This window comes from Vombatus ursinus, unplaced genomic scaffold (genome assembly GCF_900497805.2).
Source record: "Vombatus ursinus unplaced genomic scaffold, bare-nosed wombat genome assembly UNPS02014942.1, whole genome shotgun sequence".
Lineage (NCBI taxonomy): Eukaryota > Metazoa > Chordata > Mammalia > Diprotodontia > Vombatidae > Vombatus > Vombatus ursinus.
This window is the reverse complement of record NW_020954720.1, coordinates 11,578,376-11,601,018: the sequence shown is the minus strand read 5'-3', so window position 1 is coordinate 11,601,018 and position 22,643 is coordinate 11,578,376. Positions and strand designations below refer to the sequence as shown.

The window sequence follows — 22,643 nt, the reverse complement described above, 5'->3', positions numbered from 1 at the left end:
TGGGTTAAAAAAAAAGCATGGGTCCATTGGTTTCATCAGCCTGACAATGATTCCATAAGCAAAAAAAAAAAAAAAAGGTGAAAGACTTCTGCTTTAGAGGTGGGTTCATTACTTGCTAAAGATATCATAGAATGGCTTAATGGTTTACCTATAGTTTGTTTTGTTAGAAGACTCTGAAGTCCCTTCCAATTTTAATACTCTATAATTCTATGGGATTTGGGTTTTTAGTCATGTAATTTTAGATTAATATTAAAATGTGTTCAGATTTCCTAGGATATGCTATTATGGAGTTGGACTCAACAAGTATGACTAAGTATTTTCTTTATAGTGCACATTTCATGGATATATATATATATATATAATTGAGAGAAATCTGTCCTTGATTACTAAAACATAGTTTTATCCATATAGAGTAAATATAGGTCTTACTCTGTATATGTGAAAACTATTTGGAAAGAGATCATCAAGGATTTTTAATGAGAAAAAGAGTTGGGTGAGTCATAAAGTAGTAATAGATAAGATATAGATAGCCTGAATGCTTTACTAATACTCACAAAGTATTGAAAAATCAAAGTCTTCTACTGGATTGGACAGATTGTCTATAGAGGATTTTTTAGGGAGATATTGATGACTCAAAAAGGATCAGAGGGATGACTACAATAGCAAAGAAATTATGTTTTAATTTCCGTATTCATATTCCCCAGTGCCTAACATACTTCCTGGTATATAAATAGGTAGTGAATGAATACTTTTTTGATTAATTGATCACAGATTGATCAAAGTATCAAAACACTTGCTTTACTAGTAAATACTAACTAAAATAACTGTACAATCAATAATGATCAAAGTGGTGATCATTAAACTCATTGAATATATACTGCACAAATCATGTTAAAATGTAAAATGATTACAGAATTATAAACATTAAATTAAGTTCTCTATTCTACAAAGTGGGGAATATATCTTTTTGTGTTTTCCCTCATACCACCTTCATAGATGAATTGAAGATGATCTATCAGACCTTACCAACTACCCTCTTTAATGTGTAGGGATGTCTACTTCTGTGAGACTCCTTGACACCAAAGAACTTATGCAATGTAGAATTCAATCTACTTAAGGGAGACCTGTGGAGAATGTGAGTTAATATGTTCTCTAGCCCTTTTCGCAGTCCACTTGAGGTAGTATATATAATAGAACAAATTGTAAGTGGAGTGGCCTGTCTTTGCTAATAGAAATTTTGCATATATAAAGCAGATAAAATTCTATCAGTATTGACCTCTGTATGCCATTTATTGGAGGATTACTCAGATATTTTCTGATGAAGAGGAAAGTGCTGTCTTCATTAGTCTTCACTTACTCCACATCTTTAAAAAGTTTTGAAAAGTGACACAGTGGGGTTGCTGTGAGAATCAAATGAGACAAAGTACTGGAAAATAATTTGCATATTTCAAATAATTTGCGTATACAAACATAAAGTATTATAGTCTCTATATATAGAAATTATAGAATTATATGGATAGCATAAACACATATAAGGAAAAATCTTAGTATGCCAGTGACTATTGTCCCTAAATTTCTATTTGTTAACATTTTTGAAAACACTATACTGTACAAGGATGTATCTACTTTATGGAAAGTCAGTGGCAGCATTTTTGGAGCCAGAAAATCAGATTAAATAACACGCAAAAACAGTTGTCAAATGATACCCTAAAAATGATTGAGTTTAAAATGCAAAATATAAGCAATTGAGAGTGATTATAGTAGTTAATCATTTTAGGCTTTCCTTTGAAGAATGCACCTTCATTTAAAATTGAAAACAAATGCTATTTTTGCTGTTTAGTATTCATGTTGCTAGATTTGTTTTATTGGCTAGAATAGACATTAGAGTATACATGCTACCTTCAGAATTTGTTCTTTACTAATAGTGTGGTCTCTGCAATATACATATTTAGCTCTTCTGGGTGTGTACTACAGCTCCCTTTGGTGTTCTATATATAAATTTGCTCAGCAGATTTGTGTTATTAAAATGTAAATAATGGTATATAGAACATTTGGCAAATGAAAAAACCAAGCTGGGAATAAACAATCATATTTATTGTTAACATTTGGGCTAGTTTATTGAAACACACCTTGCAGTAACTGTCACTAAAATGATTAGTTATAAAGTTTAAATTTTGAGAATTGCCTATTTGGGTAAGCTATGATTTTATTTGTATAGTTACAATATTCACTGTTGAAGTATGAAATGGATAATCTTCCCCCTACCAAACCAACTCTATGCATTAAATAAAATGCATTTACTATGCCCAAGATTTAATCATACATTGTTTAAAATTAATTATTCCATTTTAATTGCATTGTATAAACAGAAATGACCTGTTAATTTAAAGGAAATCTATCAGCACAAAATGAATTCAGTCATATAAACAAGCGAGATGAACTTGACCTTGTTTGAACTTGTTTTGATGTGGCCCAGATGGTAGGCTACATGCTTGAATAGCAGGCTAAAGCGGAGGAAAAACTCATATAGCAAGATCTAGATTTATAGCCTTTTGCAAATTCCTACCTTGTATTGTCCTTTCAGCATCTGTTCTGCCCCCGCTGCGGTCAGCTTCTATCTCTGGGGTCAGAGAGTCTAAAAGCACAGAAAGGTAAGACTGACATATTTCATTTGATTCCTACGGTCCTTTTTACAACCTGTTACTCCTGTGCTGAATTACAATACAATCAACCTTCGTCATTTAAAAAAAAATGTTGAACAATGACTGGAGGTCAGGACAATTTTAGGAAGATTTAGAAAGATTAATGAGCAATGAAAGATGGTTCTTAAGCAGGGAGGTGGGGGGGAATGAGTTGTCAGACTAATAATTTAGCCTGTTTTTTAGTCGGTGTGCTAAGCAGCTGAGCACTATTTGCTCGCAGATCTAGAGGGGAAATAAGAAAAAATAGAATAAATCTCAGAAATAAGGGAGAAGTGAAGGGTTGCACTCCTCTAACACATGCCTTCCCCTCCAATAACATCTTCCAGTAGAGAATAATGAAACATATAAAATAGAAAAATGTAAATTCACAAAATAATTTAAAAATCATTCTTTTCCAGTACAAAAAGGACAATGTTAAGTAATACATAAGTTCTTACCATTTAAGACCCTGAGACTATCTGTTGATGCTGCCTGTTTTAGGGTCTGCTCTGCTTGTTCTCGACGCTTGGTCTCAAATTCAAGCGCCTCCTGCAATTTCCTCTTTGCCTTTTTCTCCTTCTTTAGCCGCTTTTGAACTATTGCTGTAAAAGATAGCATATTGTTAACTAAAGACATTACATTTTGCCTATTGTCCACAGATATGGTGGGCTGGGTCAACACGTAGAAAATGAAATGGGATGAGTTAGTTATTTAGATAATTCAGGTCTAAAACACACTTCTTCAAAATAGTGAGATGAAACTAAGTGTTGTCATGCTAGATCTTTTTTTCTTCCTTCCCCAGAACAATCCCCAAATTTTCAACTTCACTTTTGATATATAAAAGTAGCTTTACTAGAAACAAAACTTAAAATATGGTGTTAATAAATATTCATAGTTATTAGTAAAAATAAATCTTATTAAATATAATCAGTGACTAAATTGCCTACCCCTTGGCTCTGAGGCCAGGACAGTCTACATCTGTGTAGGTAAGCCCTTCAAAAGTTATACTGAGCTAGCTGGAAGGGGCAAATAGAGGGGTTTTGTGTTTCTTTTTCTTCTTTCTGGAAGGTGTCTTGTTTTACCCATAGAACTGGAACAAGAAAATGTATATAATTCCAGTATGGAATTTTAAAGGATGTAGTAAACTTCCATTAAGGAACAAATAGGTTTCTTCAAAAGTGTATTTACAAGATAAAGGGAATGAAATCTTTTTTGAGGGTATTTCATTGTGTCCTTAGAGATACTGACCCTTCCTTAACACAGAATTTACACATGCTCCAATATATTCCAATAAAATGTATAATTTTATTTTGATGAAATCTAATGCAAGAGAATCTAAACACTTTACAACTAAAATATCATGAGCTCCTATTTAAAGCATGAATGAATAAGTATTACAGCAACACTCCTGCTTTTCCCTAAACCACCATATCCACCCCACCCCCAGCTGGGACTTTAATTTTATCCAAGAATTTAATGTGTCATCATTAAATAGTAATGAATCAATGTTCTTCAAGAAGTGTGCATTAAATGTACTTCCAGTATGATGATTATTTTAATTTTTACAGTGTAAGTACATGGCAAATAATCTTAACAAATGAGAAGCAAGCATGTGTTTCTCTTTGAATTAAAATTTTATCATGGCTGACATATTGTGAATGTGACTATGACAAGCAGAGCCAGAATGAGCAAAGCCTCACTGTGTAGCTGTCCACAGAAGAGACATAATTCCAGTTTTACTACTTGATCAGACTGCACAGCAGTAGGATGCATTAATTAGAGGATATGCAGACGGGAGGGGAAGAGGGTATTTAAGACAAAAGAAATTGATACAGTTATTGTTTAACTCCAGTTATCTAAAAGGACACCCTGATATCTGAAATATTTGCATGACTGTGGGTTTCATAAAGTAAAAAATCTCCACGATATAGAATTAAGGGTATGATAAAAAAGAAAACCAGGATTTAGATAAACAAAATGCTTGCTAATTTCATTTTATCCTAGCCTCAAGAGAAGTACAAATGTTGAAGATTGTTCTGGACCTATTTGTTGACGGAAGTACATATGTAAATGGAAGCTGGCCTTCTGAGATGAGAAATGACAACTACCACATTACGGCATACAATGTAAATAAGTTTAATCCTGGAATCAACAAAATTCTACTTTAAAAATTCATTTAGTTGAGATAATGATGATATCAACTGCTTAAGCATCCCTTTTTTCACTGCAGACTTATCTAACTAAGGAAATCACATTATATCAAGTCCTCCATCAGATGAAAGGTATAAGGCAAAATGACTGATTCCTGACTAATTCTTGAGCCAATGAGGACAAAGGACTTGAAAGAAATTAATAACTTTAAAGTCAAGTCAGTATACATTTATTAAGCACTTACTATGTCAAATGCCAACTGTTGCCCAACCCCCAAATTCCTAGTACCTAAGACTCCTAGAAGAGGGAAATTACTTTCAACATAATTCATCTGGAAGGAAAAATGCTAATGAAATTTCTGTCAACAGTCTCAAAAACAGTCTTGTACAACTGGCCATTCACCAACTCCTGTATTACTGAATCAAATGGGATACTCATGGCCACACTTCAGAGTAATGAGACATTTTCAATAGACATATTACTAATAAATAATCATTGCTAGTTATTACCTTCAATTTATTGTTTCACAATTAATTAAATCATAGATGCATGGAGTGATATGTGGTTGTTTTGCCCTCTAGTGGTTAGAGGAATTTAACATGATGTAAACATGGGAATGAGCCAACAACATTCTAAAGAAGCAGCCACTTGCTGCTTCTTTAGGGCCTAAATGACTTGAATTTGAGTTTCTATAGAAACAGATTTATTCTAATGAAAAGTGGGGCTTTAACAAAAGGTAGTACGATTATAGAATTCTGTTGCAAAATGCCACTTGCTAACATAACATCTTTCTACTGTGCTTGCTTACTACATTTGTCTTTTATCTTAATAGCACTTCCTATCTCAAAATAAAATGTCATAGTTCACTTATTTCACAATACTTCTGTTTAAGTTTACTCCTATCATTTAAAAATGTGGTACATCTCATTAAGTCAGAGAATCTCAATGTTGGAAAAGCAAGAGAAGTCATCTAGTTCATTTATCCCATGTTTGAAGATCTCCACTGAGGGGGCCCTTTCCAATGTTGGATAGGTCTAATTGTTAGAAAAAACTTCCTATACATAGCTCCGAAATCACTTCCCTGAAATTTCTACCCATTCCTCCTCATTCTGTTCTTGGTGGTAAGGCAGAACAAATCAAACCTTTAGTCTATATGTTAGTTCTTCAAAAACCTGGCAATAGCATAGCTCTCATAGCCCCTCCAAATCTGCCCTTTCCCATGCTACCCAAACAACAAACCCCAGTTCCTTTGCTCAGAACTCATGTGATAGAACTGCAAGGCGCTTTGCCATCCTAGCTGATATTCTCCAGCTTATCAATGCCTTTCCTGAAATGTAGCTTTCAGAAATGAATATAATGTTCTAGATGTGGTCTGATCAGGACTGCATACAGTGGAAATATAGGTGTATTCTTATATACCGCCATTCTTCTCAAAGAAGCCTAAAATAACATTAGCTTCTTTTTGTCTGACATATCAACCTGCTCACTTATACTGAATTCTTAACCCGCTACAAATCTCTGCTCTTATTCAGTTAAATTGTGATATAGCTATACCTTCCACATCTATTACATGTGGTATTCATTTCCCTGAATGAAAAGTGAAAAACTTTACATTTATCCCTATTAAGTCTTAATTTATTAGATTAAGATCAATAGCAAGGTACTTTTAGATCTTGATTCAGTCATTTAACACATTAGTCTATGTCCCCTAGCAAATTTGATTAGGCCCACTATGCCTTTATCCCACTGACCTAAATAAATAGATAGATAGATAAATACATAAATAAAATGAAGTTAAACCCCAAAGACAGATACCCTAGGCATGTCACTAAAGACCTCTTGCCAGGCTGACATCTAACCATGAAACCAACCAATCAAACAGTTTTGAATCCATGGAACTTATTATCTTATCCACATTTCACTGTCTGGGCCATGTGAATAGCTCCTTGTTAGGAGATTTTTGTTTTCTTTTTTTTTTTAATTCTGATAACAACCTAAATGAACTCTTTGCACCATCCATATATCCCTCCTAGTTCTGCTTCTTAGGGTCAGACAGAAAACCAATCCCTTTTCTGCATTTCAAATACTCAGAAACAGCTAATTGCTTCGGCCTCAGCTAAACATCCCCAGTTCCTTCAAATGAGCTTTATATTGTATATGGCAGAAACATTCCACAATTCCCGTTGGTCAGCTCAGCACATTCTGTGGTTTCTCAATGTCTCTCTTAAACTGTTATGTTGAAAACTGAATAAAATACTCCAGATGGATGACTAGCATGGAATATAGCAGTGACATCACTGACTTATTCTTGAGAGTTATGCTTTTCTTAATGTAGGCCAGGATCTCCTTACCTTTTCTGGCTGCTATATCAACCCGAAAACTTCTTAATACTCCACTAGAAAGTCCCAAAACTACTTTATTTTCTAGATAAAGTGCCATGCCTCACCCAGTTTTGATTTAAGTTGATGTTTTGAACCAAGGTGTAAAATTTTGTGTTTATTCAATTTTACCTGTCAAGTTCAGCCCTGTTGAAAGTTTAGGTAGAGCAAAGGGGCACCGCTCTTCAACTCACTAGGTAAAATACCCATAATTACAATAAAATGACTCTTTAAAGATATATGTGCACTTTTTGTCCATATTTCAAAGATCTATTCTTTCTTTGACAGAATATTTACAGATGCAGATTGTAAGCCATTGCTAAATCTAAGAGATAAGTTATAGTTGCCTGAGACTGAGAGAGTTTAACTGATTGACTTGCCCATGATTATTCAGAGACAGGATCTGAACCCAGGTATTCCTGATTCCAAATGCAGCACTGCATCTACTACATCCATCTGCTTCTCTGAAACAGATGCACTTTATAATGGATTAAAATTAAATCCTCCTTACTACCATCATCAGTAATGTTAGATTATGTACTAAAGAGCCAGATCAGCTCCAGTTGTGAATGCATGCTTGACCTTGCAAGGTCAAGATGAGGCATACAGATAAAGAATAGATGCTCACTTACTTTCAGCAATTTATTGAGCTAATTCATCAGTGTTCCATTTCAATTGATAAATATCTTGGAGAATCTGTTTTGCATGAGTAGACAGGAATGTTTGGCTTTACATATTTAACTCTTTAAATTTTTCAAAAGAGAATGTAGACTGAATGGAAAGTTATTCTTCACGGTTGTCTTATTATCAGAGCTCATTCTTATATCAAACAGTGTGAATCAGTAAAACAGGATAAGCAATCAGACTTAACATGATTAATGAGACAATTCATAGGTATTAACACCCTGTGATGTGGACTAAGAAGAATCATGTAGTTTGTAGATCAAAACAGTAGGCCAGAAATAGAATGAGCCCATAGTTCAAATGCTACTGTAAAAAAAAATATATGTCAATGATAGGTAAAATTGGGAAAATATAGCATTTCCATGTCATACATTTGAAAGAAATGGACTATATTTGGCACTCCTGCCATACCTCTATTCTTCTGTTCCATAGCCAGCTGCTTTTCAAGAGTTTCCCTTAGTTCTCGTTCCCTTAGGAAATCCATCTTCAGCTCTGTTTTTTCCAGTTGGACTTGTTTCTCTTGAGCTCTGGCATTGTCTATGGCAACCTTCAAGAGCCCCTGTTCAAAGGTAAAATCAATTACTCAAATATTTAGATACAGAGTCAGTTTCCCTCATTTCATAAAGTGTTTTACCTGGAAACAGCCATGCTAATTAATGCCTTTCATTGACATTGCACTCTGGGCATCCACTGGGTTAGTGAATGTTGGAAAATATACTCTATCTGAAAAACAAGCCTTCCAGCAATCATTAACACATTTTACTAGAACAAACTTTAAGGTGTTGTAGGTACAGCTGCTTCCAATCACTCAGGATTTCTATATCTAAAATGTCCACGAAAGTATTTCATAAGTTTTAAGTCTAAGAGGGCATGACTTAAGAATCATTAATCAGATAATTATGTTTCTATAATAAAATGAAAAGATAAAAATCTAAATTTGTGGGACCAAATATTGAGCATATATTCAAATAAAATAATAATGATAACTTGGAATTTATGGAGCACATTGGGGTTTGCAAATTGCTTTGCATTTGTTACCATGCACAAGAAACAAGCAGAAATCAGTTACCCTACATGGGGAGATCTTTAAATAGAAGTGAAACAAAATTGTATTAAAAATCTAGGCAGTACTTTGAGTGGCCCTTTAAGTCATGGATTGCCTTTCGGAGATAGCCTTTATAAGATGCCTATCTATTTTAAAAAAGCACTCAGAGATGAAGTTTGGTCATGCTTAATGTCCAATTTTATAGGTTTCAGGACACAATTTAAATGAATGCATCCCAACTTTTAAGGGCAGAATTACTTGGTGATTTCTACAAATAAACCTCTTCATAAGTGACCATTGTGCTTTATTTATTAAGAACATTGAACTGGAACCCAGAAGTCTGGGTTTCTTTTCTAGTTCTGACATTTTTTTAATATAACTTCATCATTCCAGGTTTCATTTTCTTCATCCATAAAGTAAGGAAGGTGCGCCTTCATTTCTGAACCCCACTCTAGTTCCCAAATCTTAATATCTCATGATATCCAAAATCTTTTTCTTGCTATGTTCTCTGAGGCTGAATCTACAAAGAACTCCAATGATAAATTAAAATAACAATCTCTATTCTATCTATGCAATTCCAGCAAACAGAGGGCTACACTGATGTCTTCACTGGACTATGAATATGATGAATATGCACCTTCAATCAAAATCAAGACTAAAAAGAAAAGTTCTGATTCAATGGAAAATCATCATTTTTCTTTCAAGGTGGGTAACTTGGTAGATTGATTTGAGTCTTGCCCTTTTGTGAGGCTATCACAGCATATATAAACTTTGCATTCCTTGTATATTCAACTATGAATTCCAGTACTACTTAATAACCATTCATTTCATCATCATCATCATCATCATCATCATCATCATCATCATCATCATAAACCCTTCAAATAACAAATTATCTAATATTTGTTATGCCCAATTTGTTGACTTTTCACAGTAAAATATAGAAAAATACCTCTGTCATAAAACAAGTAGAAAAAGGGTTTCTCTGAAGCATTTAGCCCCTTCCCTAATCCATCATGTTTTAACTATAAAATCTGGCTACTAATACCATTGCCATCTTTACTCAACTCAGTAACACTCAGAAATATGATCCTTCTTCATAGGGAGCAAACAATTAGTAACAAATGAAAGATATCATTACATCAAGTGCCCTTTTTGATCACCCCAATTAAAACTTAAGTTTAGCTGTATTTTAATTCTAAGATACCAAATTCTAATTTTCTGCTCTGATTGCTCTTGTTGACTTATCTTTGAAAGATGTACTCTCTGTGCAATGTCTAGAGATTATTTAGCAAGATGCCAATGTTGGCACCACTTAATGTGTTGATTGGTTGTATTATCAGTAGCTGTTTAAAATAAATTACTATTAAACTATTATTGTCCTTGGCTGACAAAACACAATATTTTGGTGTTCTTTAAATATGAAACAATCATTATGAATAAACATGGAGAATAATGTGAAGCTGCAACACTGATTTGTGTAATTTTATATTATGTATCTTTGAAAAATACAAAGTTATTAAGAGCATATCACATGCTGAAGCTGATTATTTCCTTTCGTTACATTTCTGCTAATGTAGCTAATGGTAATCCATTACCTATTCCTGCTGATTATGTCTGAAAAATATTAGCTTTTAGGATACAAGACCCTCTAGGGACTCCTTATAAGCTATATAAAATTAAGTTTCATTTTTAGATGTTAAATCAGTGCACATCAGTAGGAGTCCAATGTGAACAAAAATCTGCAGTAGAGCCAAAATGATGCATATGCAAAGTGGTGTTATTGCCAGTGACAGCCCTATTGCAAAAAAAATACTGAAAACTGATTAAATTGCAAGCTATTTTCAATGCAGCAGGGGGCTAAGAAAGCAATACTGAGTACTATTCATGACATCTACAAATCATTAGGACACTTCTTAGCCATCAGTGATAATAGTAATTTCATATCTGTATAAACTCCTATATATTCTCCAGGTGGATCATCTGCAAAAGATCACACTAAATGCTAGGTCTTACTTGGCCAGGCAGTATCTAATCCTCTCGCTGAATATTAAGTCAATATGCTGCCAATGACAATGTGAAATACAGCACAACATAGGATGTTAACAAAATGGATATATCTCCCACAAGGGGTGGTAAGTTCTGGTGATTTGGAAGTTACATAATGATAATTATGCTGAAAATCCACATTCCTGATTTGTTTTTAATATAGTTTATGGCAAAGTGAAAAGAAGAGAGACTATATTTGATTGGCCTCCAATTTTTCCTCTTTGGGCAAGGCATAAAGATAGTCATAAATATACAGATTTCCTTGTTTTCCAAGATGATTGATATTTTTTGGATTGATTATCTTCACCATACCCCAGAGATTGAATGCATTTCTCAGTTGTTGTTTTGTTTTAAGTGTCCTTTGAATGTAATTGGCAACTTCTAAATGGTTTTGGCAACCTAGAAAATGTTTGGATGGTAAAAGGCTAGTCCAATTATTAGCATAAAGGAAACTTTTCTTTTAATGGATACATTTTTTTATTATGCCAACATGTAAATGAGGGATTTATGTATTTATTTAAAACAAATCTTTGTTAGAATTAGATATAAGAGAATTCTACCTCAAAAATTATCAATTAAATTGTACAATATAAGCTGTAAGAAATCATCTTCTTTTTAAAATCAAAGAACTACAGACTGTTAAAGGTGGAAAGCTCTAAGATTATCTCAGCCAGGGGATCTTAACCTTGGGGTCTATGGAATCACAAGCTGTCTATGGACATATTTCAGGAATTCTATGAACCTCAAATTGGGGGAAAATAAGATCTTCACATTTACTAACCTCAAAAAAAGAAATTTTGCTTTTGTCTCAATTATTTAACAATGTTATTCTAAGAAGTATCTGGCAGTTTACCAGAGTGACAAAGGTGTCCATGATACATGCTGAAAACAAGGTTATGAATCCCTCATCCAGTCCATTTCCTTCAATTTGACATTCACTAAGTACCTACTATATGCAATATCCTATGATAGGCCCTTCATTTTACACACAAGGATTCCAAGATTCGGTGATGGTAAGTGATTTGTCCAAAGTACTTTATGGATAAGCTGGGGCTAGAATGCCTAGGCTGGTGCTGTTAAGCTCCCTGAAGACAGGAATCATTTTATTGTGATCTTTATATTCCTAGTGTCTAATAGAGTCTCTTTCCACAAGAGAAGGCATTTAAAAATATTTTTTTGAATTAAATTGAATTGCCTCTTGCTGGAATCCTAGTCTCCCCCTTTTAAGTCTTAGATTTTCTGGGAAAATGGAGAAGGAATATCCTGTGGATCTCCTATCTTACATATCTTTTAAACAGTACAAGGAGAAAACAGAGCCTAAAAGCAACAAACTGGGGTTTCCTTCAGAAGCTATTGTGATGATGGAAAAGATATCCTCATCTTAAAGTAAACATGAAGTTTCCCAATACCTGCTACATGAGCGAATCATCAATGTGGATGATTTTTTTTATGCATTGCCTCCCACGTGACTCAGAAATATGTAAGGCATGGCATTACTATATATTATTGTTTGGTCCAGTCATTGAGAAGAATGAAACTATACTTTCCACTACATTAAGCAATCATTAGAATATGGGTGTTTGAGGTCACCTCTGAATACTTTTTACAGTCCTGCTCCTGCCACATAGAATGTAAAAATAGGGGATATCAGGGCTCTACAGACTTCCCTGCGGAGTTGGTTGGAAAAGCAAAAATTGACAGAATATCTTATCCACTTGAAATATGCCAACTCACAACTTTATTGCTTAGCTTCTGTTACATTTGATTTCTCATGCTTCATTTTTATTTATGTTAATTGACATTAACATGAGTATAAGAATTAATATCATTTTATAGTGATAGCTTCATACTCAGATATTTATCTAGATAGGTGTGAATTTAAACAAGAAAAAAATCATCTAAATTCACAACTAAAATGTTTGAAAATACCATCCATGACCCTTTTACTTCAATATGTTGATAACTATTTCAATATAATTAGTTTCCTTTGTAATACTATGTTTATGCCTTTAAAAAAAAAGTATTATTCTCAAAATCAACCTATAAATTTTACCATACTGTCAGAGGGCTCTAGAATAAAGGCTGAGAACCTGAAATATACCGATTTTAGATCAGTTTTCCTTTTTAGTTGCCCATAAGCATTGGGAATGCAGCAGTATAATATAATGTATAGACAGTGACTCTAGAGTTAAAGGTCTTAGATTCTAATCCTATTTTTGATGTACACTCCCATTGTGACTTTGGACCACTTGATTTAACTCCTCAGGATCAGTTTCTTTATCTGTAAAATAATGGGATTGTGCTACATGGTCTTCAAAAATCCTTTTAATCCTAGAGCTATGATCCTATGGTTCATAAATATCACATTAGAGCTCCATTCATTAGATCTGGGCTTGACAAAAATTAATCTAGTTTGTTGGTTTTTTTCTGGCCTTATTTGCTTGGCTTTGCCAACAAGTAAGTGAACCAAGCTGAGTGAATAATTTGGTCCCATTTAATTTTAATAGCTAGCATTTTTTTAGAGCTTTAAGATTTCAAATAGCTCTACATATGTTAGTTAACTCATTTGATCCTCACAATAACACAAGAGGTAGGTACTATTATTATGATCCCTATTTTACAGGTGATAAAACAGGCTGAGAGAAAGTCAATTACTTGCCCAGGGTCACACAGGTAGTACATTTCTGAGGCCAGATTCAAATTTAGGTCTTCCTGATTCCAAATCCAATACTTTATCCATTAAGCCATCAGGTAAAGTCCAACTTTCTACAAAAAATCTTTGCTAGTATCTTTAATCTTAGCACCTTCTCTCTGAGACCAATTGTGTGGGGGGGGGGGCGGGGGTGTGGGTGTGGGTGTGGTTTGTACATAGTTGTTTGTATGTTTTCATCCCATTTAGACTGAGCTTCTTGAGACCAGGAATTGTTTATTTTTAATTTGTTTCTTTTTTGTTGTTGTTTTTTGTTTGGAGGTTTTTGTTGTTTGGTTTACTTTTATTTTATTGCTTCTCTTTGTATCCTCTGCACTTAACACATTGAATTGTACATAACAAACACTTAACATATTATAGTTTTGACTGACTAACTAATTTTGCTAACAGAATAAATTATGGCCTGTAATGAGTAACACTGAAGACTGGTATGTATTAATTCCTTTGAATGTGTTAAGTTATAACAGGTAAAATTGGTACATATTATTTCCAATTCATTAAAATCAGATTTTTTTTTTAATCCACTGAATGAAACTCAGCCATAGTTCATACTAAAAGGCAACATTCCTCAGGTTATTCAAGTAAGCTTTTCAAATGAAATAAATCTAATTTGTAAATTGGATTTTGAATATGGATTTAGTAGCTTTCTTCATATTGCTTATTCAATAATAGTCATTGATTAAACTAGAATTTAAGAATCAGTTTAGTTGGAATTCTTTACTCCTTTTCACACAATATTCAAGAAATATATATTCCTAGAAAGTTCATAATAATTTAGAGCTCACATTTGTAAAATTAATGTTTCCATAAAAATTCAGCATTGATTGATCTTATTTTCATGGTTAGTGGTCACTTTTATTCTACATGCAAATGAACCTGAGATTTCCTCCACATGAGGAAGTCCCTAGATAAATCCTAGGGAATTGCCTTTGGCACTGAGAAGTTACTTCCTCAAAATTACACAGCAAAATCAATTTCACCCAGATTCAAACAACTAGCAAATATTATTTCAGAAGATATGGCATTTGAACATAGATCTTCTTGACTTCAAGCCCAGCTCTCTATCCACTATGTCCTGTTGGCTTTTCTTAGTTCTAAAGTCAAACTATATATCATGTTCAAACAGGAAGAGATTATGAAATGCGTTTAATGACTGCTTTCAAATTTGATGTGTATATAGATTGGTCTTTTTGTGCATATAAAAACACAAATTACCTTAAATATGACAAAAATTAAAAAACCTTTCACTATCTTGGTAGGTATTTGGTAGGCTATTACTAATTTAGAAGAAATAGTTTAAAGTTATAAATAATTTTGCATTTATACATAGGCTGTTTCCTATTGAAGAATCTAAATGTATTTTAAATCATATTTTGCTTTATCCACCACTGAAAGCACAACTCACTCCCTTGTACAGAAAAAAGAAGTTTAAAACAAGCATACAGTAAGTGTGTTAAACATCTTCACACAGAAAGCAAAGAACACCATTATATCTAATTGAAACTGCAGAGGAAATTGGGGTAGAGAGAATGTAATTACCCAAATTAGAATTTGGATGGCACATTTATATAGTATGCCCAGTAGGCCAGCAGTACCATGTTTAACTCTGTAACCATACTCCACCTAGGACAATGTTGGATCTTAATAAATAGCAGAAATAATAAACCTGCCAGCAACTATGAGCTTTTGAAAACTTCTCAGGTGCTACCGTGAGCCATTAAACACACACACACAACACACACACACACACACACACACACACACACACACACTCCTTTAAAATATTTTTGTACAGAAATTATTTTCTTCAATATTATGCTAAGTTTTAAAGATATTATGGTAAGAATATATGACTAAATCAGAAGACGTATGTTCAACTTCATTACTTGTCTGCAACAGGGAATGATGAAACATTTGAACGTACTCATCCTATAGATTTGTTGTGAAGAGAGATGTCTTTAAATCTTAAAATGCCATATTAATGCAAAATTATTATTATTATTATTATCATTATTATTATTATTATTATTATTATTACCCTCATACCAACACAGATATAGGAGGATTGACCCAAGTAAAAAAACTTTAAAATGAAGCATATAGCTTTTATTATTTATTTTTGTCAAAATGGCTTTTACTTATAGTACCTTCCTCTGAATTGTTTCCTTCAGTAATGCTTAGATTCTCTCCCACCATAATTGAACTAAGTCCTTGCAATTCCTTTATAATCAAAAATAAATTGTCCTGACAAAAGAGTTTATTACTACAGTTGGAGGGGGGTATAGGTGTGTATTTGTTAAGAGTGGGAAAAAGCAAGAACACATCAAAATCTGCACAAACATTTTGGTTAACCAGAAAATCAAATACATTGCTCTCTTCAACGTAAATAAACTTTTTTTCTGAAAAAAATATGTACCTACTAAAAACATTCTATGTTTAGATATAGTTAGAGTGTAAGATGCCTCCCACATCATTCCTACTATGTCTTGTTTGGTTTTATTTGGGGGGAGGGGCAGAGAAGAGGAGGAAGGTGAAGGAGTAGTTCACCCTGAAGCCCCAGCCTTGACCCCACATTTAGCTTGAGAGATATGATAATAGCATAGTATGAGAGAGTCCATATGTAGAGAAAGTATGCAGCTGGTTTAAATTGAGGAAATCCAGAAATGCTGTAGTTTCTGAAGTTGAAATTAAATTCCAACCTCCTAGTTGATGTGGCTTTAGTTAGTAATATCTACATACAAACAGCCAACTATATAATGATAAGTAAATATTTAACATTTGAAGGGATAAAAGGTGCTTGATTTATAATTGTTTCCAAATAACTTAAAAAATAAAAATGGAAACTTCTTTTTTAAGCCTTTAGTGCTAATTTGAAAGTCTGGAGAAAAAATATCTACTTTGAAATTTATGAGCTAGAATTCAATAGGGGAAAATAATACTACATTTACAACACATAAAGCAAATTACCTTTCAAAAAAATCAAATTTGGAAGAAAAAAAAAGGTAAAAAGCCAAAGCAAATATGTGACTATGATTAAAGTTGGTTGGGTATTGTTTATTTGTATATTAATTTAATTATTTTTATGCCCGAGATATAAAACACTATAATTTAATATAGTTCTTGAAATTCTAATTACTTAAATATTAGAAATGCTACATTAATAGAGGAAGAGATATTTTACATTCTAAAGTGCTTCTGTGCTATCCTTGGAGAGGTAAATAAAATTAATTATATTTCCATTGGGAGAAAATTTAGTATAGCAGTAAAACATAATGAAAAATCCCACTTAAAGAATGGAGTGATAAAGTTAACACAAAGTATTAGCATCATCCTTTCCAGAGCACCCATTTTTTTTTAAAGCTCCAGACACTGAGCAGTGTTGTGGCCCAATCTCCATCTGTTGACCACATGATCACTGCATGTGTGGGCTAAAAAAAATCATGCTTTCTTATATTCCAAACACTCTTCTTGGCCTCATGCTATATGTTATTGTAAATCTTGACTATTTTTGAGTCATACTGTATTGTACATAAAATACACATCCTGAGTACCACATAGAAAATCTGTAGAAAGTTTGGTATTACTCTTTGAAGTCCATTCTTTGAAGAGAATGTTAGCTGAAACAAGCTTATTTGAGAAAGAAGGGATTTTTGTGGATTCCTTTATATTAGATACATTTCAAACAGCTAAACATATAATTTCCTCAGAGAAAGTCTAGCAGTTTAAAATAACTAGATATTTATTAGAAATGGTTTGCCCTTTTTTAGTAAATCAGACAAATTTAAACAGTTAGACTCATTCCATTAGCCTATAATAAAAAGAGCATTTAGGCAGAATGATTTGAAAAATGCCCATGTCACTTTCATCTAAGTCTCTATTATGGTTTAATATACAATCTATATTTTATGTACTGTATCTGAGTGTTTCTAAACCCATTTGATTAGTGCAGCTCCTTTTAAAATCTAAATTGCTGCAAGAGGTTTCATAAATTAGTTAATTCAAATAATCTCATGAATGGATTAAACTGAAATAGTTTATATTAATTTAGACAAATCTACAACCAAGTCTTTTATGTTCCTTTATACTGGCTGGTAGAAAGGCCTACCTGGATGTTAGTCAGAAGGGTCTCTATGGAGGACAATCCATCAGGGAATAGAAAAGGAGATGGAAAACCTGGAGGTAGTGGTTGCCCATGCCCAGTAAGAGAAAGTTTGTCAAGGCTGTCTCTTGCGGTTGGTGTGGAGAGCGGGGTCTCATCTGTATGTGATTGAAACAAAAATATAGAACAAGTTACGCTTGTCTGTTTTTATTAGACCTCAGTAATGGCTTCCCTAGTGGTTTCCAGAACATTTATTGCAAATTGGTTCCTGCTATCAGGAGAAAATGCTTTCTGCTGAATTTTCTTTAATGAAAAAGCTGTGGAGATACAACAAGATAACATTAATGAGTAACTTTATAAGCCTTTTAAATGCAGTCTCTAATGAGACTGAGTTTACAGTGCCATAGAATCTTTTTAAAACAAATATTATCTCACATATACTTGTGATAATATATTCAGGCTGCCTTTATGGGCACCTTCCCAATTATCTCATTTTAGTGTGTTTTCTATTTGGATTAACAATAGAATATTTTCTAGCATTACATATACTTGGTATAAGAAGAGTCATTTATATATTAGTAAGCGTCCAATGCAATTAACACTTTCCTTCAATGACAAATTCAAATGTGACCATAAGAATATATAAATAGTATAAAAGTAGATTTTTTTATTATAATCCTTACTGATAAAAAATAAAATTGATAGTTACAATACAAAAATCTACTTAAAATTGTAATTACATTTGGGAACAAGTAAAATTCTACTGAACTTGAACACCTTTTCACCTTTGATTCAGCTTTACCATAGTCATGGTTTTTTTCTTTTATACCACCAGAGTTGGGGGGAGTAGGTAATTATATGAAATTCCAGTATCATAATATAGGAAACAGAAGAAAAACTTCAAATTAAATATTCCTTAACAATTCAGTCTTCTTTTATCACTTTAAGATGGCACAAGATGAAATATTTTAGATTGTGAATCTGTTTAGTTATAATGGTGCAGCATTTTAATACTTAACAAACTTTTTTTAAAGATTCCCATGTGAAAGACATAAAGTTCTTCTAGTTTCATATATCCTTAAATTTTACCAATAATGATTTTTTTCTTTTTATAAATATTTTGCTATTTTTAGCCCAGAAAAACAAAGAAACAAGACAATGCATTTGAAAACCATTGATAGTATTGTCCATTTCATTTAAGTGACACAAAAACTCATTTTATTTCTTTATTCCCATAATATCATTCTACTAGGCTTCTGCACCCCAAACTAGGTTTGTTCGTTCATTTGTTAATTTGATTAACTACTACTTAGAGTAGAGGTATGCTGGGGCCTAACATCAGTCCCTAGTCCTAGGTAATGATAATATAAGTTAAATCCATCTTTTTTTTTTTATCATTTTACATTTTTACTTGCTATTGATAAACTTAAAAAATGGTAACCAGGAACAAATGGTGAAAGAGGATATAAGGCAGAAAAGTCTGGTATCCATGTCATACTCTCTTTTTAGCACCATATCCCTCCCCATTGTTGTTTCTCTCCCTCACCTTCCCCCATTATGACTAATGATCAGAAGCAGCAAAGTTTTTCAAGATGGAGAAAAGTAAAGCAACAGAAGTAGGATTGACTGTCTCCTTTTTGTTAAATTATCACACTTTTAATCAAAATTAAAGAAACCTGGGGAGGGAAGTTGGGTAATGAGGGGGAGAGTAAAGAGTAAAGACAGTGCAGTGGTGGATGTGATTCAGATGATCTTGGATACTTTACCTAACTGTCATAAATTAACCCTCTAGGGAAAAGGAACCCACTCTTTTTCATATGCTTCTCCTCAAAAGCATTTGCTAAAAATGTCTATCTTCACATGAAAGTTTTTAAGAAAGGGAGAAATAGTTTTAGATCAGTTTCCCATTAGGTGTTAGCAAGCCAAATGATTAAGGAAATGTGGTTTAATTTTCTATGAGCAATAATGTTATTTTCATAATTAACTCAGCCATCCATCATTCCCACCCATTTTTAGCAACCCACAAACTTTTGATCTAGGCAATTGTTATCCCAAAAGTTTAACTAATGTCACAAGCATCCTCATTCACTTATTAACTATCTGAGTACTTATCGTATGTATAGCACTATAATGGGTACTATGAGAAATACAAGGGGGAAAAATACATGTAAAACATGGTCCTTGCCCTCAAATAGTTTAAAATCTAGCTCATGAAATAAAGTACTTTCTTATGAAAAATAAATAAAATAACAAATATTACAAACATAAAATTAAATGAAACAAAAAATCAATATGTAAGATGTTGGGTAGTAAATATTGAGTGCCAAATGGTCACAGACAATAAATGCTATGAATTCATCCGTTTCATGAACCAGTCAACAAATATTCACTAAGTACCTACCTCATACATGTCACCATACTGTAGTAGGTACCAGTGTGTTACAAATAATTGGGACAGAGACTGAATTTGTGATTTCATTGGTATAGGAAATTATCGAGAGAGAACACTACGTCTCTAGATGCAGGTTGCCACAGTCTCTACAGTCTTAGGGCATTTCCTGGAGCACTGACTTTGTTGTTTTGCAGAGAGTCACACAGTCAGATTATGTCAGAGGCAGGTCTTCATGGCACTGAGGACAGATTTCTAGCTATTATACCATTCTGTTTCTGCACAAATCGTAAAACACCCATTTTTATTGAGTTATCAGGTATAGAAAGTATTTTCCTCACAACAAACCTACTGAAATAGACAGTACAAGTATTGCCATGAAAATTTTACATATAAGGAAACTGAGGTTTGGATAGGCTATAGTGATTGGTCTGTTATTACATTGGTAGTGTTAGAAATTTAAACTCAGATTTCCTGATTTTTAAATCAGGAATCTTTCCTTGATGCTGTGTGTGCATGTGTGTGTGTGTGTGTGTGTGTGTGTGTGTGTGTGTGTGTGTGTGACACACACAACTTCTCTCCTCAAATAGCTTACAAGGTAGTTAAGGAGACAAGATGAAGGCATAAACCAATACATAGGACATTTTCCTGTGTGGCACATTGAAATCAAACTAAAAAATAAATTTCCAAAGAATGAATGATTAAAAAAAAACAGAAGAGGGAGTGTTTAGTTTGTACGAGAGACATCAAGGAATGTTTCATGAAGGAAGAATAGCTAGAGCTGAGTGTTGAAGTAGAAGTTTAAATAGGTGGAACAGGAGTGTCAAGAAGGATTGAAAGAGTGGGGAAAAAAGAGAAAAAATTCTAGGGATAGCATAAGAGGACATATTGCATAGATAATGAAGAAATGACCTTAGTAAAAAGATAAGTTTTATATTGGGAAGAAATGAGAGATTTCATTGGAAAACTATGTTGGAAGCACAGTTTGGTGGACTAAAGCTAATGATTTTTTAAAACTTTATTTTGTTGCAATGTTGTAACTAACAATTTTCAAACTGAAGGCAAATTTTATGAAATATACATTGGACAAGTTTCATGAAAATGATCCACAAATATTGTAATGGAAACTGTTGAAAGAGGGAGAAAAAAAGTCATCTGATAGTCTCCTATGTTAAGTATTCTTGCTGAATCAGCATTAAGGTCTTTTTTTTTTTTTTTTTCGCTGCAGAATGACTAAGTGCTGTCAGTGACTTAAATTTCAGTGCCCTGGGACTAAGCTCCAATCATCTCATCCTAGTTATGGCTCTTCTTATAGTATTAGAGATATATAAGCATATGAGCACCAGAATGAAAGCAGTGTTTTAATTCAACAAATATTTATTTTTGTAGGTAAAAAAGAACTGTTCTCACAGTGGTATTCAAGAGAAATTAGACAAAGAAAAAACTAGAGATAAAGACCAATTAGGAGACAATTATGATATTCAAGGCATGAGGTAATAGGATGATGCCTGAAGAAATAAAATGACATATTGAAGAGATATTTCAAAGCGAGAATCATGGAATTATAGAGTGTGAAGGTACCTAAGAGATCTAGTCTAAATTTTTCATTTTAAAGAAAAGGAAAATTATTTTCTGAGAGGAAATTGGAATCCAGAGAAGTTGTGACCCCTCAAAGTCACTTTTGTTGTTTTCTTCTTTATTCCTTTTGCTACTATGTCATTCTTCCTTTCACTGAAAGAATTGATAATTTGGTTTTTTGACCTGTCAGATTTGGTGAACTTCAAGGAAATTAACAACAACAACAACAAAAAAAAAAACAGGAAATGAGAAGGAAGAACTAGTTTGGAGGGGTTACAGCAGAGCTTTGGTACAAGGTGACAGAAGAGAAGGAAAGATTAATTTAGTTTTGCAATTGTCAAATTTAAAGCTAATAGCAGATCATCCAAGTAAAAATATTTAGTAAAATTTAGAATTACTGGAATGAATTAGGGGGAGCAAGGTACTTTGGGGAAGAGATTTGTAAGTTGTTTGCATAGATAGAGAGTTTAGCAGAAGCCTAGAAGTGGGAATGTATTGGTAAATGCCTAACAACCAGATCTCCAGGGGAAAAAAAAGTACACAAAGCATCCCTTTAATCTGTATTATTAATATTTTCTCTAGCACTTTCTTAATTCTGAGCAATCATCAAACCAGTAAATGAAGCTAAGAGTTTCCCAATTTCTGATGGGTGGCTAGATGGCACAGTGGATAAAGCACCAGATATGGAGTAATGAAGACCTAAATTAAAATCTGGCCTCAGACACTAGCTATGTGACTCTGGGCAAGTCATTTGACCCTGTTTGCCTCAGTTTCCCCACCTATAAAATGAGATGGATAAGGAAATGGCAAACAACTTTTTTCTCCTCTTCTTCTTCTTCTTCTTCTTCTTCTTCTTCTTCTTCTTCTTCTTCTTCTTCT

The 22,643-nt window shown here is 33.2% G+C and overlaps 1 protein-coding gene across 3 annotated transcripts in view; it reads right to left on the bottom strand.

The window, feature by feature from the left end:
* The window catches only part of DACH1 (dachshund family transcription factor 1), a 488,469-nt gene that overhangs the window by 41,665 nt on the left and 424,161 nt on the right, over positions 1–22,643 (bottom strand). For all 3 annotated transcript variants that reach the window (XM_027844596.1, XM_027844597.1, XM_027844598.1), the window contains 4 exons: positions 17,804–17,955; positions 8,306–8,453; positions 3,140–3,283; positions 2,567–2,635 (listed from right to left, as the gene is read on the bottom strand). In XM_027844596.1, the coding sequence (XP_027700397.1) occupies positions 2,567–2,635; positions 3,140–3,283; positions 8,306–8,453; positions 17,804–17,955 (513 nt within the window). The remainder of the gene's footprint in view (positions 1–2,566; positions 2,636–3,139; positions 3,284–8,305; positions 8,454–17,803; positions 17,956–22,643) is intronic.